This window comes from Balaenoptera musculus, chromosome 1 (assembly GCF_009873245.2).
Source record: "Balaenoptera musculus isolate JJ_BM4_2016_0621 chromosome 1, mBalMus1.pri.v3, whole genome shotgun sequence".
NCBI classification, from domain to species: Eukaryota; Metazoa; Chordata; class Mammalia; order Artiodactyla; family Balaenopteridae; genus Balaenoptera; species Balaenoptera musculus.
Genome location: NC_045785.1, coordinates 31429389 through 31445100, shown reverse-complemented (window position 1 = coordinate 31445100; position 15712 = coordinate 31429389). Strand labels below are relative to the sequence as shown.

At 40.4% G+C, this 15712-nt stretch overlaps 1 protein-coding gene across 1 annotated transcript; it reads left to right on the top strand.

Moving 5' to 3' along the window:
• RRAGC (Ras related GTP binding C) lies at positions 1-15321 on the top strand. Its single transcript, XM_036849641.1, has 7 exons — positions 1-328; positions 2038-2241; positions 3209-3408; positions 5991-6105; positions 7078-7220; positions 9502-9650; positions 13810-15321. The coding sequence occupies exons 1-7, from the start codon at positions 92-94 to the stop codon at positions 13959-13961; spliced, it is 1200 nt and encodes a 399-aa protein (XP_036705536.1). The 5' UTR covers positions 1-91; the 3' UTR covers positions 13962-15321.
• Positions 15322-15712: the final 391 nt, after the last annotated feature.

The following is a 15712-nucleotide window of genomic DNA, read 5'->3' as shown; positions in this document are numbered from 1 at the left end:
GGGGGCGGTGGCGGCGGCGGCCTGGGGAGGCGGCGGCCTGGCTCGGCCTGGCGTGGCCTGTCAGGGCGCGGGCGGCGGCGGCTCCAGCACCATGTCCCTGCAGTACGGGGCGGAGGAGACGCCCCTCGCCGGCAGTTACGGCCCGGCGGACTCGTTCCCAAAGGACTTCGGCTACGGCGTGGAGGAGGAAGAAGAGGAGGCGGCAGCCGCGGGCGGCGGGGTTGGGGCGGGGGCCGGCGGAGGCTGTGGCCCGGGGGGCGCTGACAGCTCCAAGCCTAGGATTCTGCTCATGGGGCTCAGGCGCAGCGGCAAGTCCTCCATCCAGAAGGTGAGTGGGGCCTCGCCGGCCCCTCCGCCCCTCCCCCTCCCTCCTCTCCCCGGGGGCGCGGGTGGCCGCCGGGGGGGAGGCCCCGAGGAGGGCGGCGGCCGGGCTGTCCCAGCGCGCTTTCTCTTCTCCTCCGGGGAGCAGAGCCTGGGCGCGGCCCTCGCCGGGACCCTGATCTTGGAGTCCACGCCCAGGTCAGCCGAGGCCGACCGGGTCCCCGCGCTCCCCGAGTGGCCGGAGCGAGGCAGGTGCCCGTGGCACCGCCTGGGACCTCGCCTCCTGGGACCCAGCCCCTGTGCCATTCACGAAACTGAGACTTGCTCCCCGGTTCTAACTTGGAGAACTTCCCACACTCCCTCCCCGGACCCGGTTGTGTTTGTGTCTCTCACTTCAGGTGATCTGAATTTTCAGGGCTTCCCAGGTGAGCCCCAGGGAGCAGCGTCAGAAAGAGTAGTGACTAACTCTTTGGCCTTTGTAGTGCCTGCTCTTGATACTAGTACGAAGGAGACTTCACTGTGACATTTGTGGGATTTGGGGGCTGTTCTTCCACCTATTTTAGTACTTGTGGCCCGGTGAGTGTAATTACTAGTGATTTTCCCCCGTTTGTGTGTGGCTACAAAAATCTTGAGACCTGGAGAATATTTGCAGACCTTTGTCAGTCCATGTGCTTTCACTTGGGGAATGTCGGGAACGGATGGAGGGTTCCTCACTTTTTAATGAGGGGGAAATAGAGGCAGGGTTGACCTCCTTCATCAGCCATCGCTCTTACACACAAAGTGAGCTGGCGATAAAATGCTAGATACCTGGCCTTTTGCCCTTTCCACTCTGTTGCAGAGGTCTCTCCAAAATAAATCTCTGCATGATATTCTGTAGACATGATGTTTTTAAAAAGTAGCCTTCTTCCACATGTAATGGATTACTGTGTTTTATTTATCTTACTTTTACCTTTACAGCAAAATCTGAGTACATTTATGGTAGGTTTTTAGCAAACTGATTTTAATTCTTTTCACTTGTTACTCACTAAGCCTTGGGAGTAACTATCCATTTTCCTCATCTAGAAAGTAACAGGCAAATTTTGTGTTAGAATTGTATAGATTGTGATAATTGTGATTCTTAACAATTGCCTTTACCATTTCTTTGGGAGCTGTCTTTTCCCTGTCAACCCCCATTCTTTCCCCTCCCCACATATATTCCTCCTCCCTCAATATGTCACTTTCTGCTTGGTATAATTTGCCTTTGTTTCATTTTTTCCACAAGACTGCAAACCCATTGAGGGCAGGGTCCAGTCAGTTTCATTTCTGATTATTTCTCAGAGCCTGATGTGGGCATTCCGATAAGTTTTCAGTGAACAAAACTGCCTAAACTTTAGCTGTAAGTTTTCATAATCTTAAAGCAGATTTTGGCAGAATTGATAGTTTTACAGAAAAAAAAATCAAACTGAAATGAGAGACATTGCTACTGCTAGTATTGAATACAGACAGAAAAATAGCAGAAACGTTTCAGCTTTTCTGGTGATTTGGTTTCAATAATTTGGTGTCTTCTGTTAGAAGTTAAAGGATAGTGGGTTCCAGTGGATACACCATTCACTTTTTACCTCTTTTAAAATTTTTGCTGTAGGATCAAGTTCTTTAAATTATGTTAATTCAGGGTGGAGTTCTGTATTGTAAATAAAAAGTGGAGTAGTCATTAAATTGTTTTCTTTCTTTTGACAGGTGGTGTTTCATAAAATGTCACCCAACGAGACCCTCTTTTTGGAAAGTACCAACAAGATTTACAAAGATGACATTTCAAATAGCTCCTTTGTGAATTTCCAAATATGGGATTTTCCTGGGCAAATGGACTTTTTCGACCCTACTTTTGACTACGAGATGATCTTCAGGGGAACAGGAGCTTTGATATATGTCATTGATGCACAGGTAGTTAGAAATGATACTGTTTACTTTTCTTCTCTGGTGACGGAAGATGTAGGAACAAAGGAAAGTTGTTTATTTGTCATGTGCTTCTTGCAGCTTATTTCTTGGCCAGTAGATTCCCTAACAGTGCAAGAGATGTACCTGCAGAGGTGCTTTGGGAACAGGCATGCCATTGTACAAGTACAGAATATCAGATGACTAGGAGATACGGTTTATATCCCTGAGTTCTAGTTAGTGAGCAGCGTTCCGTTTTTGTTAATAGTAGATATTGCTGTACTCTATTAACTATTACAGTAGTGATGTCACTCACTGAAAAGGTCTCATCAGTGCCCATAATATAAGGAGGAATGTGAGAACTGAGTCAGTAAATAGTAAAGTGAATAGTTTCTTTAGTTGACCAAGTAGGGTTTAGCCCAACTAGCACTTATTGAGGGCCTAGCATGTGGCGGGCACTCAGACTGATGGGACGTGTCTCCATCCTTAAGAATCTTACTTTTTCTAAGCTTAAGCGTTAGTTAGGAATGCTTTCTGAGTGACAGGCTCTGTAATGGATGCTTTCGTATACATGACCTAATTAATTTCTTCACAAAACTGGGAGGTAGGTACTGTAATTCCGATTTTATGGATGAGTAAACTGAGATCACAGAGTTTAAGCAACCTGCTTAAAGTCACACATCTAATGAATGGCAGAGCTGGGATTACTTTAAAAATTCTTTTGGGAAGAAGTGTCCATTTCCCATTTCCTTTCCTTATATTATCAGTATTAAAAATTACAAGCATTAACTTGGTAGTTGAATTCTTTATCTTGAGCGATTGAAAATCTGTTTAGTGGTATAAGTTAATATATTTGGATGTTTGAATATTTATGAATAATTAGGATAATATATTTTCTGTGGTTGGGGAAAGAGGTAGTTTGAGGCTTTCTTAACGTAAGATTTCTTTTTAAAAAATATTTTGTTCTGACTTACAGGATGACTACATGGAGGCTTTAACAAGACTTCACATTACTGTTTCTAAAGCCTACAAAGTTAACCCAGACATGAATTTTGAGGTTTTTATTCACAAAGTTGATGGTCTGTCTGATGATCACAAAATAGAAACACAGAGGGACATTCATCAAAGGGCCAATGATGACCTTGCAGATGCTGGGCTAGAAAAACTCCACCTTAGGTAACAACCTGTGTGTTTGATATGAGAGCCCTGAAAAGTGTGTAAATGTATTCCCATCTCTGTCATTACAAACACGTAGCTCTCTGTTACCGGTATACCCTTCCCAAATCTGTAATGTTTTTGATCTCTTTGTTGTTGAATTCAAGCAGGTTTGGGAGCCTGATGTTATTGAGAAGCTACTTTCCCCCTTTTTTGCATTTTCCCAGAGGTGGAAGTCATGTGAAGTGTGTTTCTGTAGGTGTGTTTACAAATTCATCTCAGGAGACTGGAGTCAGGCTGTTTCCTCATGACATAAATCTGCTTTGGGGCTCCCCTCTCTTGGTTTCATTATTATTATTATTATTATTATTTTCCTTCTTGCCTCAGTTCAAGGAATCTCTGTCGCATTTGTTGTAAAAGTCTGTAGCTTGAGCTTCCACAGTATCTCTTTCAGTAGGAAGAGCCTTTTAAAGAGGGTACACTTTAAAGTCTGGACTCTAATGTATCTTGTTTATGTTTTTTAAAACACTTTATGCTTTTATGAATCTCTAAAAATTGGGTTAAGTGAGTGTATCTTATCAAGTTTAAAGAACTCTCAAGTTTAAAGAACTGCCGATTCATAAGTAAATATTAAGAAATTATTAAAGAACACCTACTAGATAGGATTGATGATTTGTGTACTTGTGTTCTGAAAGTGTATAAGAAATACTTCCTACATCTTATTTATTTATTTTTTTATGGTTTAGGTAGAAATGACTAATAAAAAGTACCCAAGAAAATGTTCTTTTGATGATATGAACAGCTTAAAGGGGAAGCAGGCGAGAGACAAACCATAGCTATTTCCTTATCCCTGGTCTGTTATAATGACTTTTCTATAGGCTCAAGCCAACCCCCATTTTTCAACCCCTGATATTCTCTAGTGCCTCTGGCTCCAAGATCTTTCTGTTATTCTCCTAGGAAACCACATAGAAAAGTCTCATTGACCTCTAGCCTGGATTAAAATATGTGCAAGTAATTCAGGCTTTAAAAAAATTCAGCAGTATTTGTAGGAGAAAGTGAAAGTATCTTCCCATAAAATTCTTCAATCTTATTCTTCCACCACGAATGATGGATTTTAAGCCATGATTATCCTGTGTTCTCCAGTGCCCATGGGAACCCTTCTCATCCTCTTAACACCATGTCTGTGTCCCTTTCCAGGGCATCCCACCTCACTGGTACGCACCATCCCTTTTTCCAGTTCTCTGTGGGGCGCTAGGCCTTGTTAACAGCATTAAGCTTTGTTAGTAACTAGCAGGCCTATGGATGAGGCTGTATTTGATTTCCAATTTCCAGAAACTTAGCTTACTATAAAATGCCCTGTGGCTTGGAGGTTCTTCCCTGTCCCCATCCGCCTCCAAGCCTCATAGTTCCTGCAGGACCTTCTCACACTGCTAAAATATTCCTTTGACCCTAGTGCCTGTGGGGGGATCATCTTGGTCTCACCTGTGCCGTTGTTCTAACATCTAGATTAGAGCCCCATCTAGGTTAGCTTCTTAGGTGAGCTCTTTGAAAGTATCTTTAAATTAGGTACAAAGTGTGATATAAACAGTTATGTGTCTCTGACTTTGTAATTTGTGTTTATAATTATATAATGGATACAACTTTATAACGAAGAGTATATTTCCTGAGTGAAAAAGTAGGTATTTCCTGAGTGAAAAAGTAGGTATTTCCTGAGTGAAAAAGTAGGTACAGTAGGTAAAAGTAGACCACACTGTTATTGTTAAAGGTCTCTCTCTCAAATACGTGTTTTGTTAAATCTACAAAATTTACTTCACTGTCTATCTTCTTAGGCCTCCAGATAGCTGTTCCATTCTCTCTAGAGCCCCTGCTCTCATCCTCCTTAATATGTTATTTACATAAATTCTAAGCTCCAGTTTTATTCATTCATTTATTCACCAGATGTTTATGAGCACTCTTCAGGGTAGTGGGCCTGCAGCTGTGAGCAAGGCTGACAGAGTCTCTGTCCTCATGGAGCTTATATTCTGATGAATGAGACAGCTCAGAAGCACTTATAAATAAATGTATAGTATAATTTTAAGTACTTACCAGTGCTGTGAAGAAAAACAAATTAGGGGAAAGGGGTTGAAAGTAATGGGTACAGGGGTACTATTTTAGGTAGGGGGGTCAGGAAGGAACTTTCTGAAGCGGTAACATTTTAGTAGAGACCTGTATTGTATTCTTATTTAATAAATGTCACCTATCTCCTATGAGCTTCCTCTTGGTTTTTCTCTTGGTTTTTGTCAGTTATGGGCTTAAGAAACCAAGGTTTTTGGATCAGATTGCAAAGACTTAGGTGAATATTCAGGTTTCTGCATCTGAAAATGCTTTCCTGAGTACTGCCTCAATTGCCCTCTGTGTAAATGCGATAAAGGGATGGAGAGCTACAAGCCAGGTGGGGAAACTGCATTTGTCATCTTGCATGATGGGGATGGTACACAAGATAAAGAGGCTTTATTTGAACTTACGGAAATCAAATGTTAAGAAACTTAAAATTTTATGTATCATGATAATTGTCACTGGACTTAAGATTTTTCAAATTAATCAAACTATGTTGTGTTTTTCAGCTTTTATTTGACTAGTATCTATGACCATTCAATATTTGAAGCCTTTAGTAAGGTGGTGCAGAAACTTATCCCACAACTACCGACCTTGGAAAATCTATTAAATATCTTTATATCAGTAAGTGAGCTATTTAATTCACTGTAGTTTCTGGTTCCGTTTTTGTTGAATATATTTGTGTTATCAAGTTCTCCAAAAAATGGCTGGAATTAGTCTGAATCAAGCTTAAGGACTAATGATACGATTAAATGTAAAGTAAGTAATAAAAACGTTTAAAAAATGGCTTATTTTCTAAATTTTTTCCTTAATACTCACTTTTTTTGTTTTAAAATGCCCTGATGAAAAATTTTCTCATGCTTTCTGAATTAATATCTTCATGGTATCTGTTTCCTGAAGGAAGAGTAGAAAGTAGGGTAGACTGGGTTTTGGGAATTGGACTTAATCTCTGCCTTACTGGAGGTCACATTGAAAAATTGATCCTTTCCTTGCTAACTATAATCTGTGTCATATTTCACATTTCTTATTTTGAGGATTCAGCTTAATAAAAAAGGATATTCTTCCAATAAATTTAGCATTCAGCCACTGTATTTCCCAAACATTTCTTTGAAGGACTCAATGTGTAGTGATCCCCAATTCTTTGAGCTTTTTGGGTTATGCTAGATGTTAACGTGAAACATTCTTTAATGGTTTGCTAATTGCCACATCAAGCCTTTCTGGTAGCAAGGTCATTTGAATCAGAGGTTGATTATTGCCACAAAAAGGATTATTGAAAATGTAGCATGGCTTGATTTTTGGAGAATTTTTTGGGTGTGTGTGCGGCGTCTTAGGAAATAATTCATTTAAGTAAAGAGGATGAAGAAAAAACAAATTTGACTGGTGCGATTATGTCAGTAAATCAGAGCAGAGAAATAATTCCACTTTTATTCTTTGGATAAGAGAAGTGTCTCCTAAGCAAGTACTATTTGCTCTTTTGGTTTTAGGTTGTATAATTAAAAATGCTCTTGGATGTTAATCAGTGATTCAAGATCTTTGATAAGTTTACAAATTGTGATTCTTAAAAAAAAAATGAACACTCAATTTTGTTTTTTCAAGAATTCAGGTATTGAAAAAGCTTTTCTCTTCGATGTTGTCAGCAAAATCTACATTGCAACGGACAGTTCTCCTGTGGATATGCAGTCGTATGAACTTTGCTGTGACATGATTGATGTTGTAATTGATGTGTCTTGTATATATGGGTAAGTTGTACATATATATTTCTGCAAGATCTCAGATATGGGGAAGACTACCAGCTTGATTTGTCAGGGGGATTAATTTCTGAGGCGTCTAGCAAGTACTGTATGAAGTAGAATTGTTCTGACCGTAGTGCTTCAACTTGGAGCATGATTTCTGTGTGGGTGGGCTGCTGGGTCTTACTCCTTCGGAATAGGTGGATGAGAGCGGTGTGACTAGTGCCAGACTTACTATCACTGAAAGTTTCACCTGCTATTATTTGGGGGGTTTGTACTGTGTCTTCTCGCTACTGCGACTTAGCTAGATCAATAAATAAGATTAATTATTTAAAACACTCTGAATAACAAAGTATGTACTGGTTCCTAATTTAATCTCAGGTTTTGTGGAACTGAGGGATCCTTAATCTTTCAGAAAGCTCAGAAACAAGGAAATCAGAATTCTGGATGTCAGAAGAACTTATAAACATTTGACCTGTACATCTCAGTTTCCAAAATAAGTCTCTAAAATATAAACTCTTGTTTCATGCAAATTTACCACACTCTATACAGAAATTTGTAAAAGCTGGCAAAGAAGTGATTTTGTAGAATAGCCCAGAGGACAAGTGAAAACTTTGGTGAACTTACTGGTGTTTCAAAAGCCAGTAACCTCTGCAGCCTCTAATAGCCCTGATTCATCTCATGTATTAATGTCAGTCCTCACAATGCACTTTCTTGATGCTCTGACATTACCTTTGCTTTCTGATACCTGTGTCCTTTATCTGTTGTTCCTCTCTGCTCTACCTAGTCTAAATTCCTCTTTCATCTCTCTGTCCCTACCCTTTACCTTGCTCTCTCCGCCTGACTTGTCAGTGTCTTTGTCCAGCTGCCTCTGGGTAGGAGAATGCATTTGTGTTACCTCTTCTTTACCTGTCTATTCTTGTCTTGCATTCCTGTCTCCCTTTCAGTTTTGTGATTATATGCTCTCCTTTGTTTTTATTCTTTCCACAGTGAAAATGAGATTTTGTCTGTAGGTTATGCAGAAAAGTTTCATGTTCCTATTCCTAATTTTAAAAATGGATGAGTAGAACATTCGCTTTTTCTTTAAAACAAATCAAATTTTCATAAGCCAATTTTTATAACTAAAAAAATCAAATTTAGTTATAAAGTTTATTTTCAGTATAAGGTACACTGTAAACTACATTATATATGATAAAGTACATTATAAAAAAGAAGAGAAATAGCTGTTACTTCGTTATTCTTAACACAATATATGGGTGCAATTCAGTATGCTTTATTGAAGTTCAGTTTGCTGCTTATTTGATTTTTTTTTTTTTTTTGCCTGCATTGGGTCTTCATTGCTGCGCGTGGGCTTTCTCTAGTTGCGGCGAGCAGGGCTACTCTTTGTTGCAGTGTGCGGGCTTCTCATTGTGGTGGCTTCTCTTGTTGCGGAGCATGGGCTCTAGGTACACGGGCTTCAGTAGTTGTGGCACGTGGGCTCAGTAGTTGTGGCTTGCGGGGTCTCGAGCACAGGCTCAGTAGTTGTGGTGCACAGGCTTAGTTGCTCTGTGGCATGTGGGATCTTTCTGGACCAGGAATCGAACCTGTGTCACCTGCATTGGCAGGCGGATTCTTAACCACTGTGCCACCAGGAAGTCCTGCTTACTTGACTCTTGATTTACGTTTTTTGAACGGGACCGTATTTATTTATTTTAGTTTTTGTATTTACTCCTTTTTCACTGATGGCAGTTTTCATATTTCAGGTCCTTCTTTATTTGTAGAGGGTGTCAGCACCAATTAGTGTGAGGGAAGATTGGAAACCTGCTGTGTTCCATGCATCCTAGGTGAACAAGGTGATGTGAGCGCATGGAATGAATACTGCAGCATGGGCTGGGCACCCATAGCTAAACACAGCTTCTGTTCCAATAAGGGCGAGCCGGCATTCTCCTTTCTCAAAAGACATATATACACTACCAAACGTAAAATAGATAGCTAGTGGGAAGCAGCCGCATAGCACAGGGAGATCAGCTCGGTGCTTTGTGACCACCTAGAGGGGTGGGATAGGGAGGGTGGGAGGGTGGGAGGGAGGGAGATGCAAGAGGGAAGAGATATGGGAACATATGTATAATTGATTCAGTTTGTTATAAAGCAGAAACTAACACACCATTGTAAAGCAATTCTACTCCAATAAAGATGTTAAAAAAAAAAAAAAAAAGATGTTCAGGAAACTGGGTGGAAAGCCTTATTGTGCAAATGTGACAAAATGCTGAGTTGGGAAACCTCTAATGAATGATACTTTGTTTTAAAACAGGTTAAAGGAAGATGGAAGTGGAAGTGCTTACGACAAAGAATCTATGGCCATCATCAAGCTGAATAACACAACGGTCTTGTATTTAAAGGAGGTGACTAAATTTTTGGCACTGGTCTGCATCCTTAGGGAAGAAAGTTTTGAACGAAAAGGTAATGCATTTTAAAAAGCTTTCTTTACGTTCTTTGTCATAATTTCTTAGGTTCTTGAAAGCAAGAAAAAACAATATTGCAGTGTTAGAGGATTTACCAGCTCAGACTACTTTTGTACCTTCCCGTCCACGTACAGTGCAGACTTTCTCCTGCCCTTTTCTGGTCTTTTATTTTAAATCAAGTTTTTTATTCCAGCCTCTCTGATTTTACATCCTTCCATTACCTGTCTAACTGCCTACGGTTTGGCTTCCACCTGAACCAGTCTGCTGAGGCTGTTTGAGAGGTTACCTGGTCTCCTTCTTGCTGCATTCAGTGGCCTTTTCTCATTCTGTGGCCTGTTCAGGCTTCTGAAGCATGTGACCCTGTCAGTCCCTCCTCCCTCAAGCTTGCTTCTCCCTGCTTCCCTAAAGCAGAACTCGCCGGGGTTCTTCTCTGTGTTTGTTTCTCTGACCACCTGTCCTGTTTCTTCTGTTTTTCTTTTTCTGAGTGTTCTTCAGAGCCAGGTCTCCTGCTCACTTCTTCACTTAATTCTCCTGGTCAGCGCATCTCATCCGTGCCTTCAGTTAATCTTCTCTGTGTAGTTGATTGAAAAATTCACCTCTCCAACTCTGGCTTGGGCCTGTGTTTCCATCCTGTGTTTGGAGCTGTTAGTAAGACATCTTCACTTAAATATTTTATCTTGTCCATGGTGTCAAAAACTGATGAATATTTTCCCCTTTGTTTCATGACCCTCCCGGCTACTCTACTTCTGTTACTCGTTATGCCATTTTTCTGGTGTCCCAAGCTTAGCTATGTGCAGTCAGGTAATCGTATGGTGTAATTGCCCATGAAGCTCTTGCAGATCATCTCACAGAGGGCATTCTGTGTTTTCCTTTTTCCATTCTTTTCCTGTGTTTACATTCAGTTTTCATCAAATCTTACCATTTGTTTCTTGGAACTGTTTCTAGGGTGTCCTTTCCATTTCCACTGTTGGTGACTCCAATCCGGGTCCTCATTCCTCCAGCCTGTGGTGCTGCATTCAACATATATATTAAGGGCTCAGCATGTATCATCTTTTATTCTAAAGGCAGACTAGTTTTCAGAAAATTCCTTTTATCATGTTATTTAACTACTCAAGGATCTATAGTAACTCTCTGTTATTCACTGCAACAAGTCCCTGCTCTTCTGCCTGGGTTTTTGTGATATTAATTAATATTGAATGAATTAATATTATTTCACTGATGTTGATATTAATGAAATATTTTAGATATACAAAGTGTTCTGGGTACAAGAAAAATGTGAGTATTCACCTTTGAGCTTAAGAACTGAAACATGACAAATACATATTTGTCTTCTGTGTGTTTCTCAGTTGAAACCCCCCTCTTGCGCTCTGTTGTAGTGTTTTCTTTTTCCTGTGCATGATTCAGTCTTTCACTTCATATCTATCCTTAAACAATATAGGGTATTATGTATCTTTGTGTAAATAATGTCCAAATGTAAGTTGTCTTCTGCAACTTGCTTGTTTCTCTTCATTCAAGATTGTTTTTGAGATTCATCCATATCGATAGATGTAGCTCCAGTTCGTTCATTCAGTTGTCACTGCCACACAGTAGTCTATGGATTGCATGTACCACAATTTATATTCTTCTTGCTGGACATGTAGATGATTTTTAAGATTACAAATAGTTTTGCAAGAAATGCTCATGAACAAGTTTGCCTTTGCACATATGGAGAATTTCTCAAGAGTAATAAGTATTTAGGAGTGGAATTTATAGAGGACATATGTCTTCAGCTTTATTAGGCATTATTGAATTGCTCTCCAAAGTGGCTTTATTTTCACCCCAGACAGTGCTTTGTGGGAATTCTTGTCACTTCAGGTCCTTGATAATGTTTGATATTGTTAGACTGTTTAGTTATTGTCAGTCTGGTAGGTGTGAAATGGCATCTCATTTGGCTCTGGTTTTTATTTCTTTAATTACGGGTTAGAGCAAGCATCTTTTTCACTGCAGGTACCCTTTTATGTCTGTTCAGGTGCCTTCTCTGGTAATTTATCTGTTCATATACTTTTATCTTTTTTGTACTGTGTGTTTTTTTGTACTTCTTAGGAGTTCTTTATTTTTCTCCATTCTAATCTTTAAAAATTTTAAAAACTTTTGGTTATGGAAATTTTCAAATATACACAAAAGTAGACTAGCACAGCAATTCCATGTACCCATCTCCCTGCTTTCACAGTCATCAAGACATGGTCAATCTTATTTGCTGTATATCCTCCTCACAACTAAATTATTATCTTTTGCTCTTTTGTTGTGGAAACTGTCAAACATAAAAAAGTAGAGAAAATAATGTGAGGAACCCCTTTTTATCTATCACCCAGATTCAACAGTTATCAAAATCATAGCCATTCTTATTTGCTTGCTATACCTTTTTCCCTACTGGGTTATTTTGAAGCAAATCTCTAACATCAAATCATTTTGTCTATACAGATTTCAGCAGGCGTCTGTAAGAGGTAGTGCGCTTTCTAAAGCATAGCAGTATTACCATCAGTAGATGTGTTTAAAAAAAAAAAAAATTAACAGTGATTTCATAATATCATCAAATATCCAGCCAGTGTTCACATTTCCTTGATTGTCAGTTTAATTTTACCATTTGCATAGAAGTCAGTTTTAATGTAGTTGAACTTATTAAAACTTTTATTTTTTCCTGAATCTGAAGGACCTCCGTAATTTGACTCTAACCTGCTTACTCAGACTCCATTCCCAGTACTTCTCCCCAAAATTCTCTGCCCCTATCTCCAGCCAGACCAGTGTCTTTCCTGTTTTCCACCTGTGTGCTGTGTTTCCTCATTGCCAGCTCCCTGCTGTTGTCTTGAGATTCTGCTCTTCTTTCCTGCCTGATTAAATCCTGCCCGTATCCTCAGAGCTCTGCCTCACACCTGAAGCTTTCATTGCTGCTCTTGCCCTGCACTTGGCTCTCCCACCTTTGGACTTCTTTCACAGTAGTCATTTTAACATCAGATTGTTGTGATTTCTTTCTTGTGTGCTGTCTTTACATCCCAGTATCCTCGAGGATGTAAGTCCTCTCTTTCTGCTCTGCCCTTCTCAGCACTGGCTTCTATTCTCAAGTTCTCCTCGTGATCTGGAATGGCTCCTGGAGCTCCAGCAATCTTATCCATATTCTGGACATTAAGGAGGAATGGGGAGGAATAGGGAAGTCTTCCTTTTAAGGAGACTTCACAGAAGTCTCACACACTTGAATTTATCTCAGTGGCCAGAATTGGTCATGTGTCCATATGTACCTGTAGGGAGCCCTTTGTTTGACCAAAATCTTACTTGGAAGCCAGTTCATAAAGCAGATGAGGACGGAGCTGCCTTACCTCCCCTATAGGGGAAGCAGGCTTCCTGAGGCTCTGCCTGATGGGCCTCTCTGACACCTCCCAACCCCATGGCTCTACTGAGCAGTTTGCAAAACTGTTGTTCCAACTGTTTCCTTCAGCTTTTCTTTGGCTGCCTCAGAGACTTGTAAAAGGAAAAGCTTGATAAATCAAAAAGTATTTTACTTTCACTTTAGATTTCATTGTAAATTTTCTTAGCAAATTTGTCTTCCTGATTGCTTTTTTATTTTTTAATTTTTTTTATTTTTAAAAAATTTTTATTTATTTATTTATGGCTCTGTTGGGTCTTCGTTTCTTGTGCGAGGGCTTTCTCTAGTTGTGGCAAGCGGGGGCCACTCTTCATCACGGTGCTCAGGCCTCTCACTATCGCGGCCTCTCTTGTTGCGGAGCACAGGCTCCAGACGCACAGGCTCAGTAATTGTGGCTCACGGGCCCAGTTGCTCCGCGGCATGTGGGATCTTCCCAGACCAGGGCTCGAACCCGTGTCCCCTGCATTGGCAGGCAGATTCTCAACCACTGCGCCACCAGGGAAGCCCCTGATTGCTTTTTTTTTTTCTTTTTTTTTTCTGATTGCTTTTTTATTTACCCTGTTCACTTCCAGGCCCCAGAGGTAACCAGTGTTAACACTTGGGCATACGCTTCATCATGTTTCCAGTGTGAAGAATTCCTCAATTGGATATATGTTTTTAAATACATATCAATTATTTTTTTTCCGTCACCAAATGTTTCCTAGTAGATAGTCTCACAGTTGACATTCAGGAGGCCTGATCTCCTTTTTCTCTCCTGCAGGTTTAATAGACTACAACTTCCATTGTTTCCGAAAAGCTATTCATGAGGTTTTTGAGGTGGGTGTGACTTCTCACAGGAGCTGTGGTCACCAGACCAGTGCCCCCAGCCTGAAAGCGTTGACACACAACGGCACGCCACGAAATGCCATCTAGCCTGAATGCCGGTGGTCGGGGTCTGTGCCAGCTTATTCTTCACTCCAGGGTCAGATGCCACGTGCTACAGGACATGGAAGTTGCCGCTTGTGGGAATCTGGTGCCTGTTGCACTAGAGACAAGGGGTAGAGTTTCTCATTTGGATGAAAACCCCTTCACCAGTGGTGTGCAACTGAAGCTACTATTTCTTTTTTTTTAAAAAAATGGCAAAAAAGAATTCTATAGACCACAGACCTCAAGTGTCTTTCTCCTCTTGGGGGTCCTACTTTAAGTAGTTGGGATATTTTGGACCTGGAGATAACATCACTTACCCATCCTTACCAGAGAATGTTACTGTCAATTACCAGTTGAAAATAATAGAAAGAACTGAGTTTTTATATGCTTCGCTTAGATTTTCATTTGAGTAGTCTCTGAAAATCCTGCCTTGCTTAAGTTCTAACACTGCCTCTCAGATTTCAATTTTGGACCTTGCACACCTCAGACCTTCTAAATGCATTTGCTTGCTAACTCAGAAGACACATGGTCTGACTGCAGCAAAGGACATTCCTGTATTTGTTTCTGAAGAAATGAGAAAATTTTATGCTGCATCAAGTCGAGAGCAAGGCTCAACAGTGGCCGCTGCATTAGTTCCCTCGGAAGTGTTGAAGAACAAACTTTAAAACAGAAGAAAATTTTTGCACCTGTGTTTTGGGTACCAGATACCTGGGTTCTTGCTCCCACGTTAGATAAATGATTCTGATCACTGTAACAAAGGGAATTAAAAAAAAATTTGTTTTCCCCGCAATCTCCTCCTCTTAGGAGGGAAACTCATTATGTCACTGAATTATGTAGCTCACTTTTCTTTAAACTTGATACCAGCCCCCACATTCCTTTTATTCTGAGCTATCGAGATCCTTTAAGAATTGCTGTTTTGTTGATCCTGAATGACCCTAAGGCGCTGGTGGACTGCCCACTGGGACTTGAAGAGAGCACATGGCACCACGACGTGTCGTTAAACATACTCCGTCTTCAGTATTCTGACGCCAAGTGTCAACTGTGGTACTTTCTTCACCTAGGATATTAATTCATAATTGTTTCTTTTTGTTGAAGGTTGATACCCTTTTCCATTGACTTAAACTTACACGTTATTTTTACTCCACATGCCCAGTAGTCATGTATTCCAAAGCCACTGGACCACTTGAGTACATAAGTGCCACTGTTTAATGAAATATGTATATTCAGGTCTGTAAACCTAACCGTGTGACTTGGAGTGCTTCCTGCAGACGATTCTGACTGTTGAGTATTTACATGGACCATGGTGATATCCAAAAAAAAAAAAATGCTTTTATATTTATAGATTATTTCATTGAACTATATAAAATGGGTATCAATAAATGTATTTACTCCAGAATAAGTTTTTTATTTGCCTAAGGTAATAGAAGGTTGGGGTGATGGAACATTGGCTTGTCCCACTCTGTCATTATCCATTTCTTCTTCTTCTTTTGCTGCCTCATATGGTTAAAATGCCTTATGTTTCAGGACTTCCAAGTTCTGTCCTGTTGCAGGAATTTCATGCCTTGTGTCCAGATATCATCTCCTGGCCCATTTCTGTTTAGGGTAGGAGGTCTAGGTGAAAATGGTGTTTCATACCAACAGATCTCACTCATGGTGGGGAGTATCCAGGGCCTGGCATAATTGATGTATGATATCCAAACCAGGAAGCGGTTCAGGGGATGAGATGAGTAGAATACAGTATACAAAATTTGTACCGA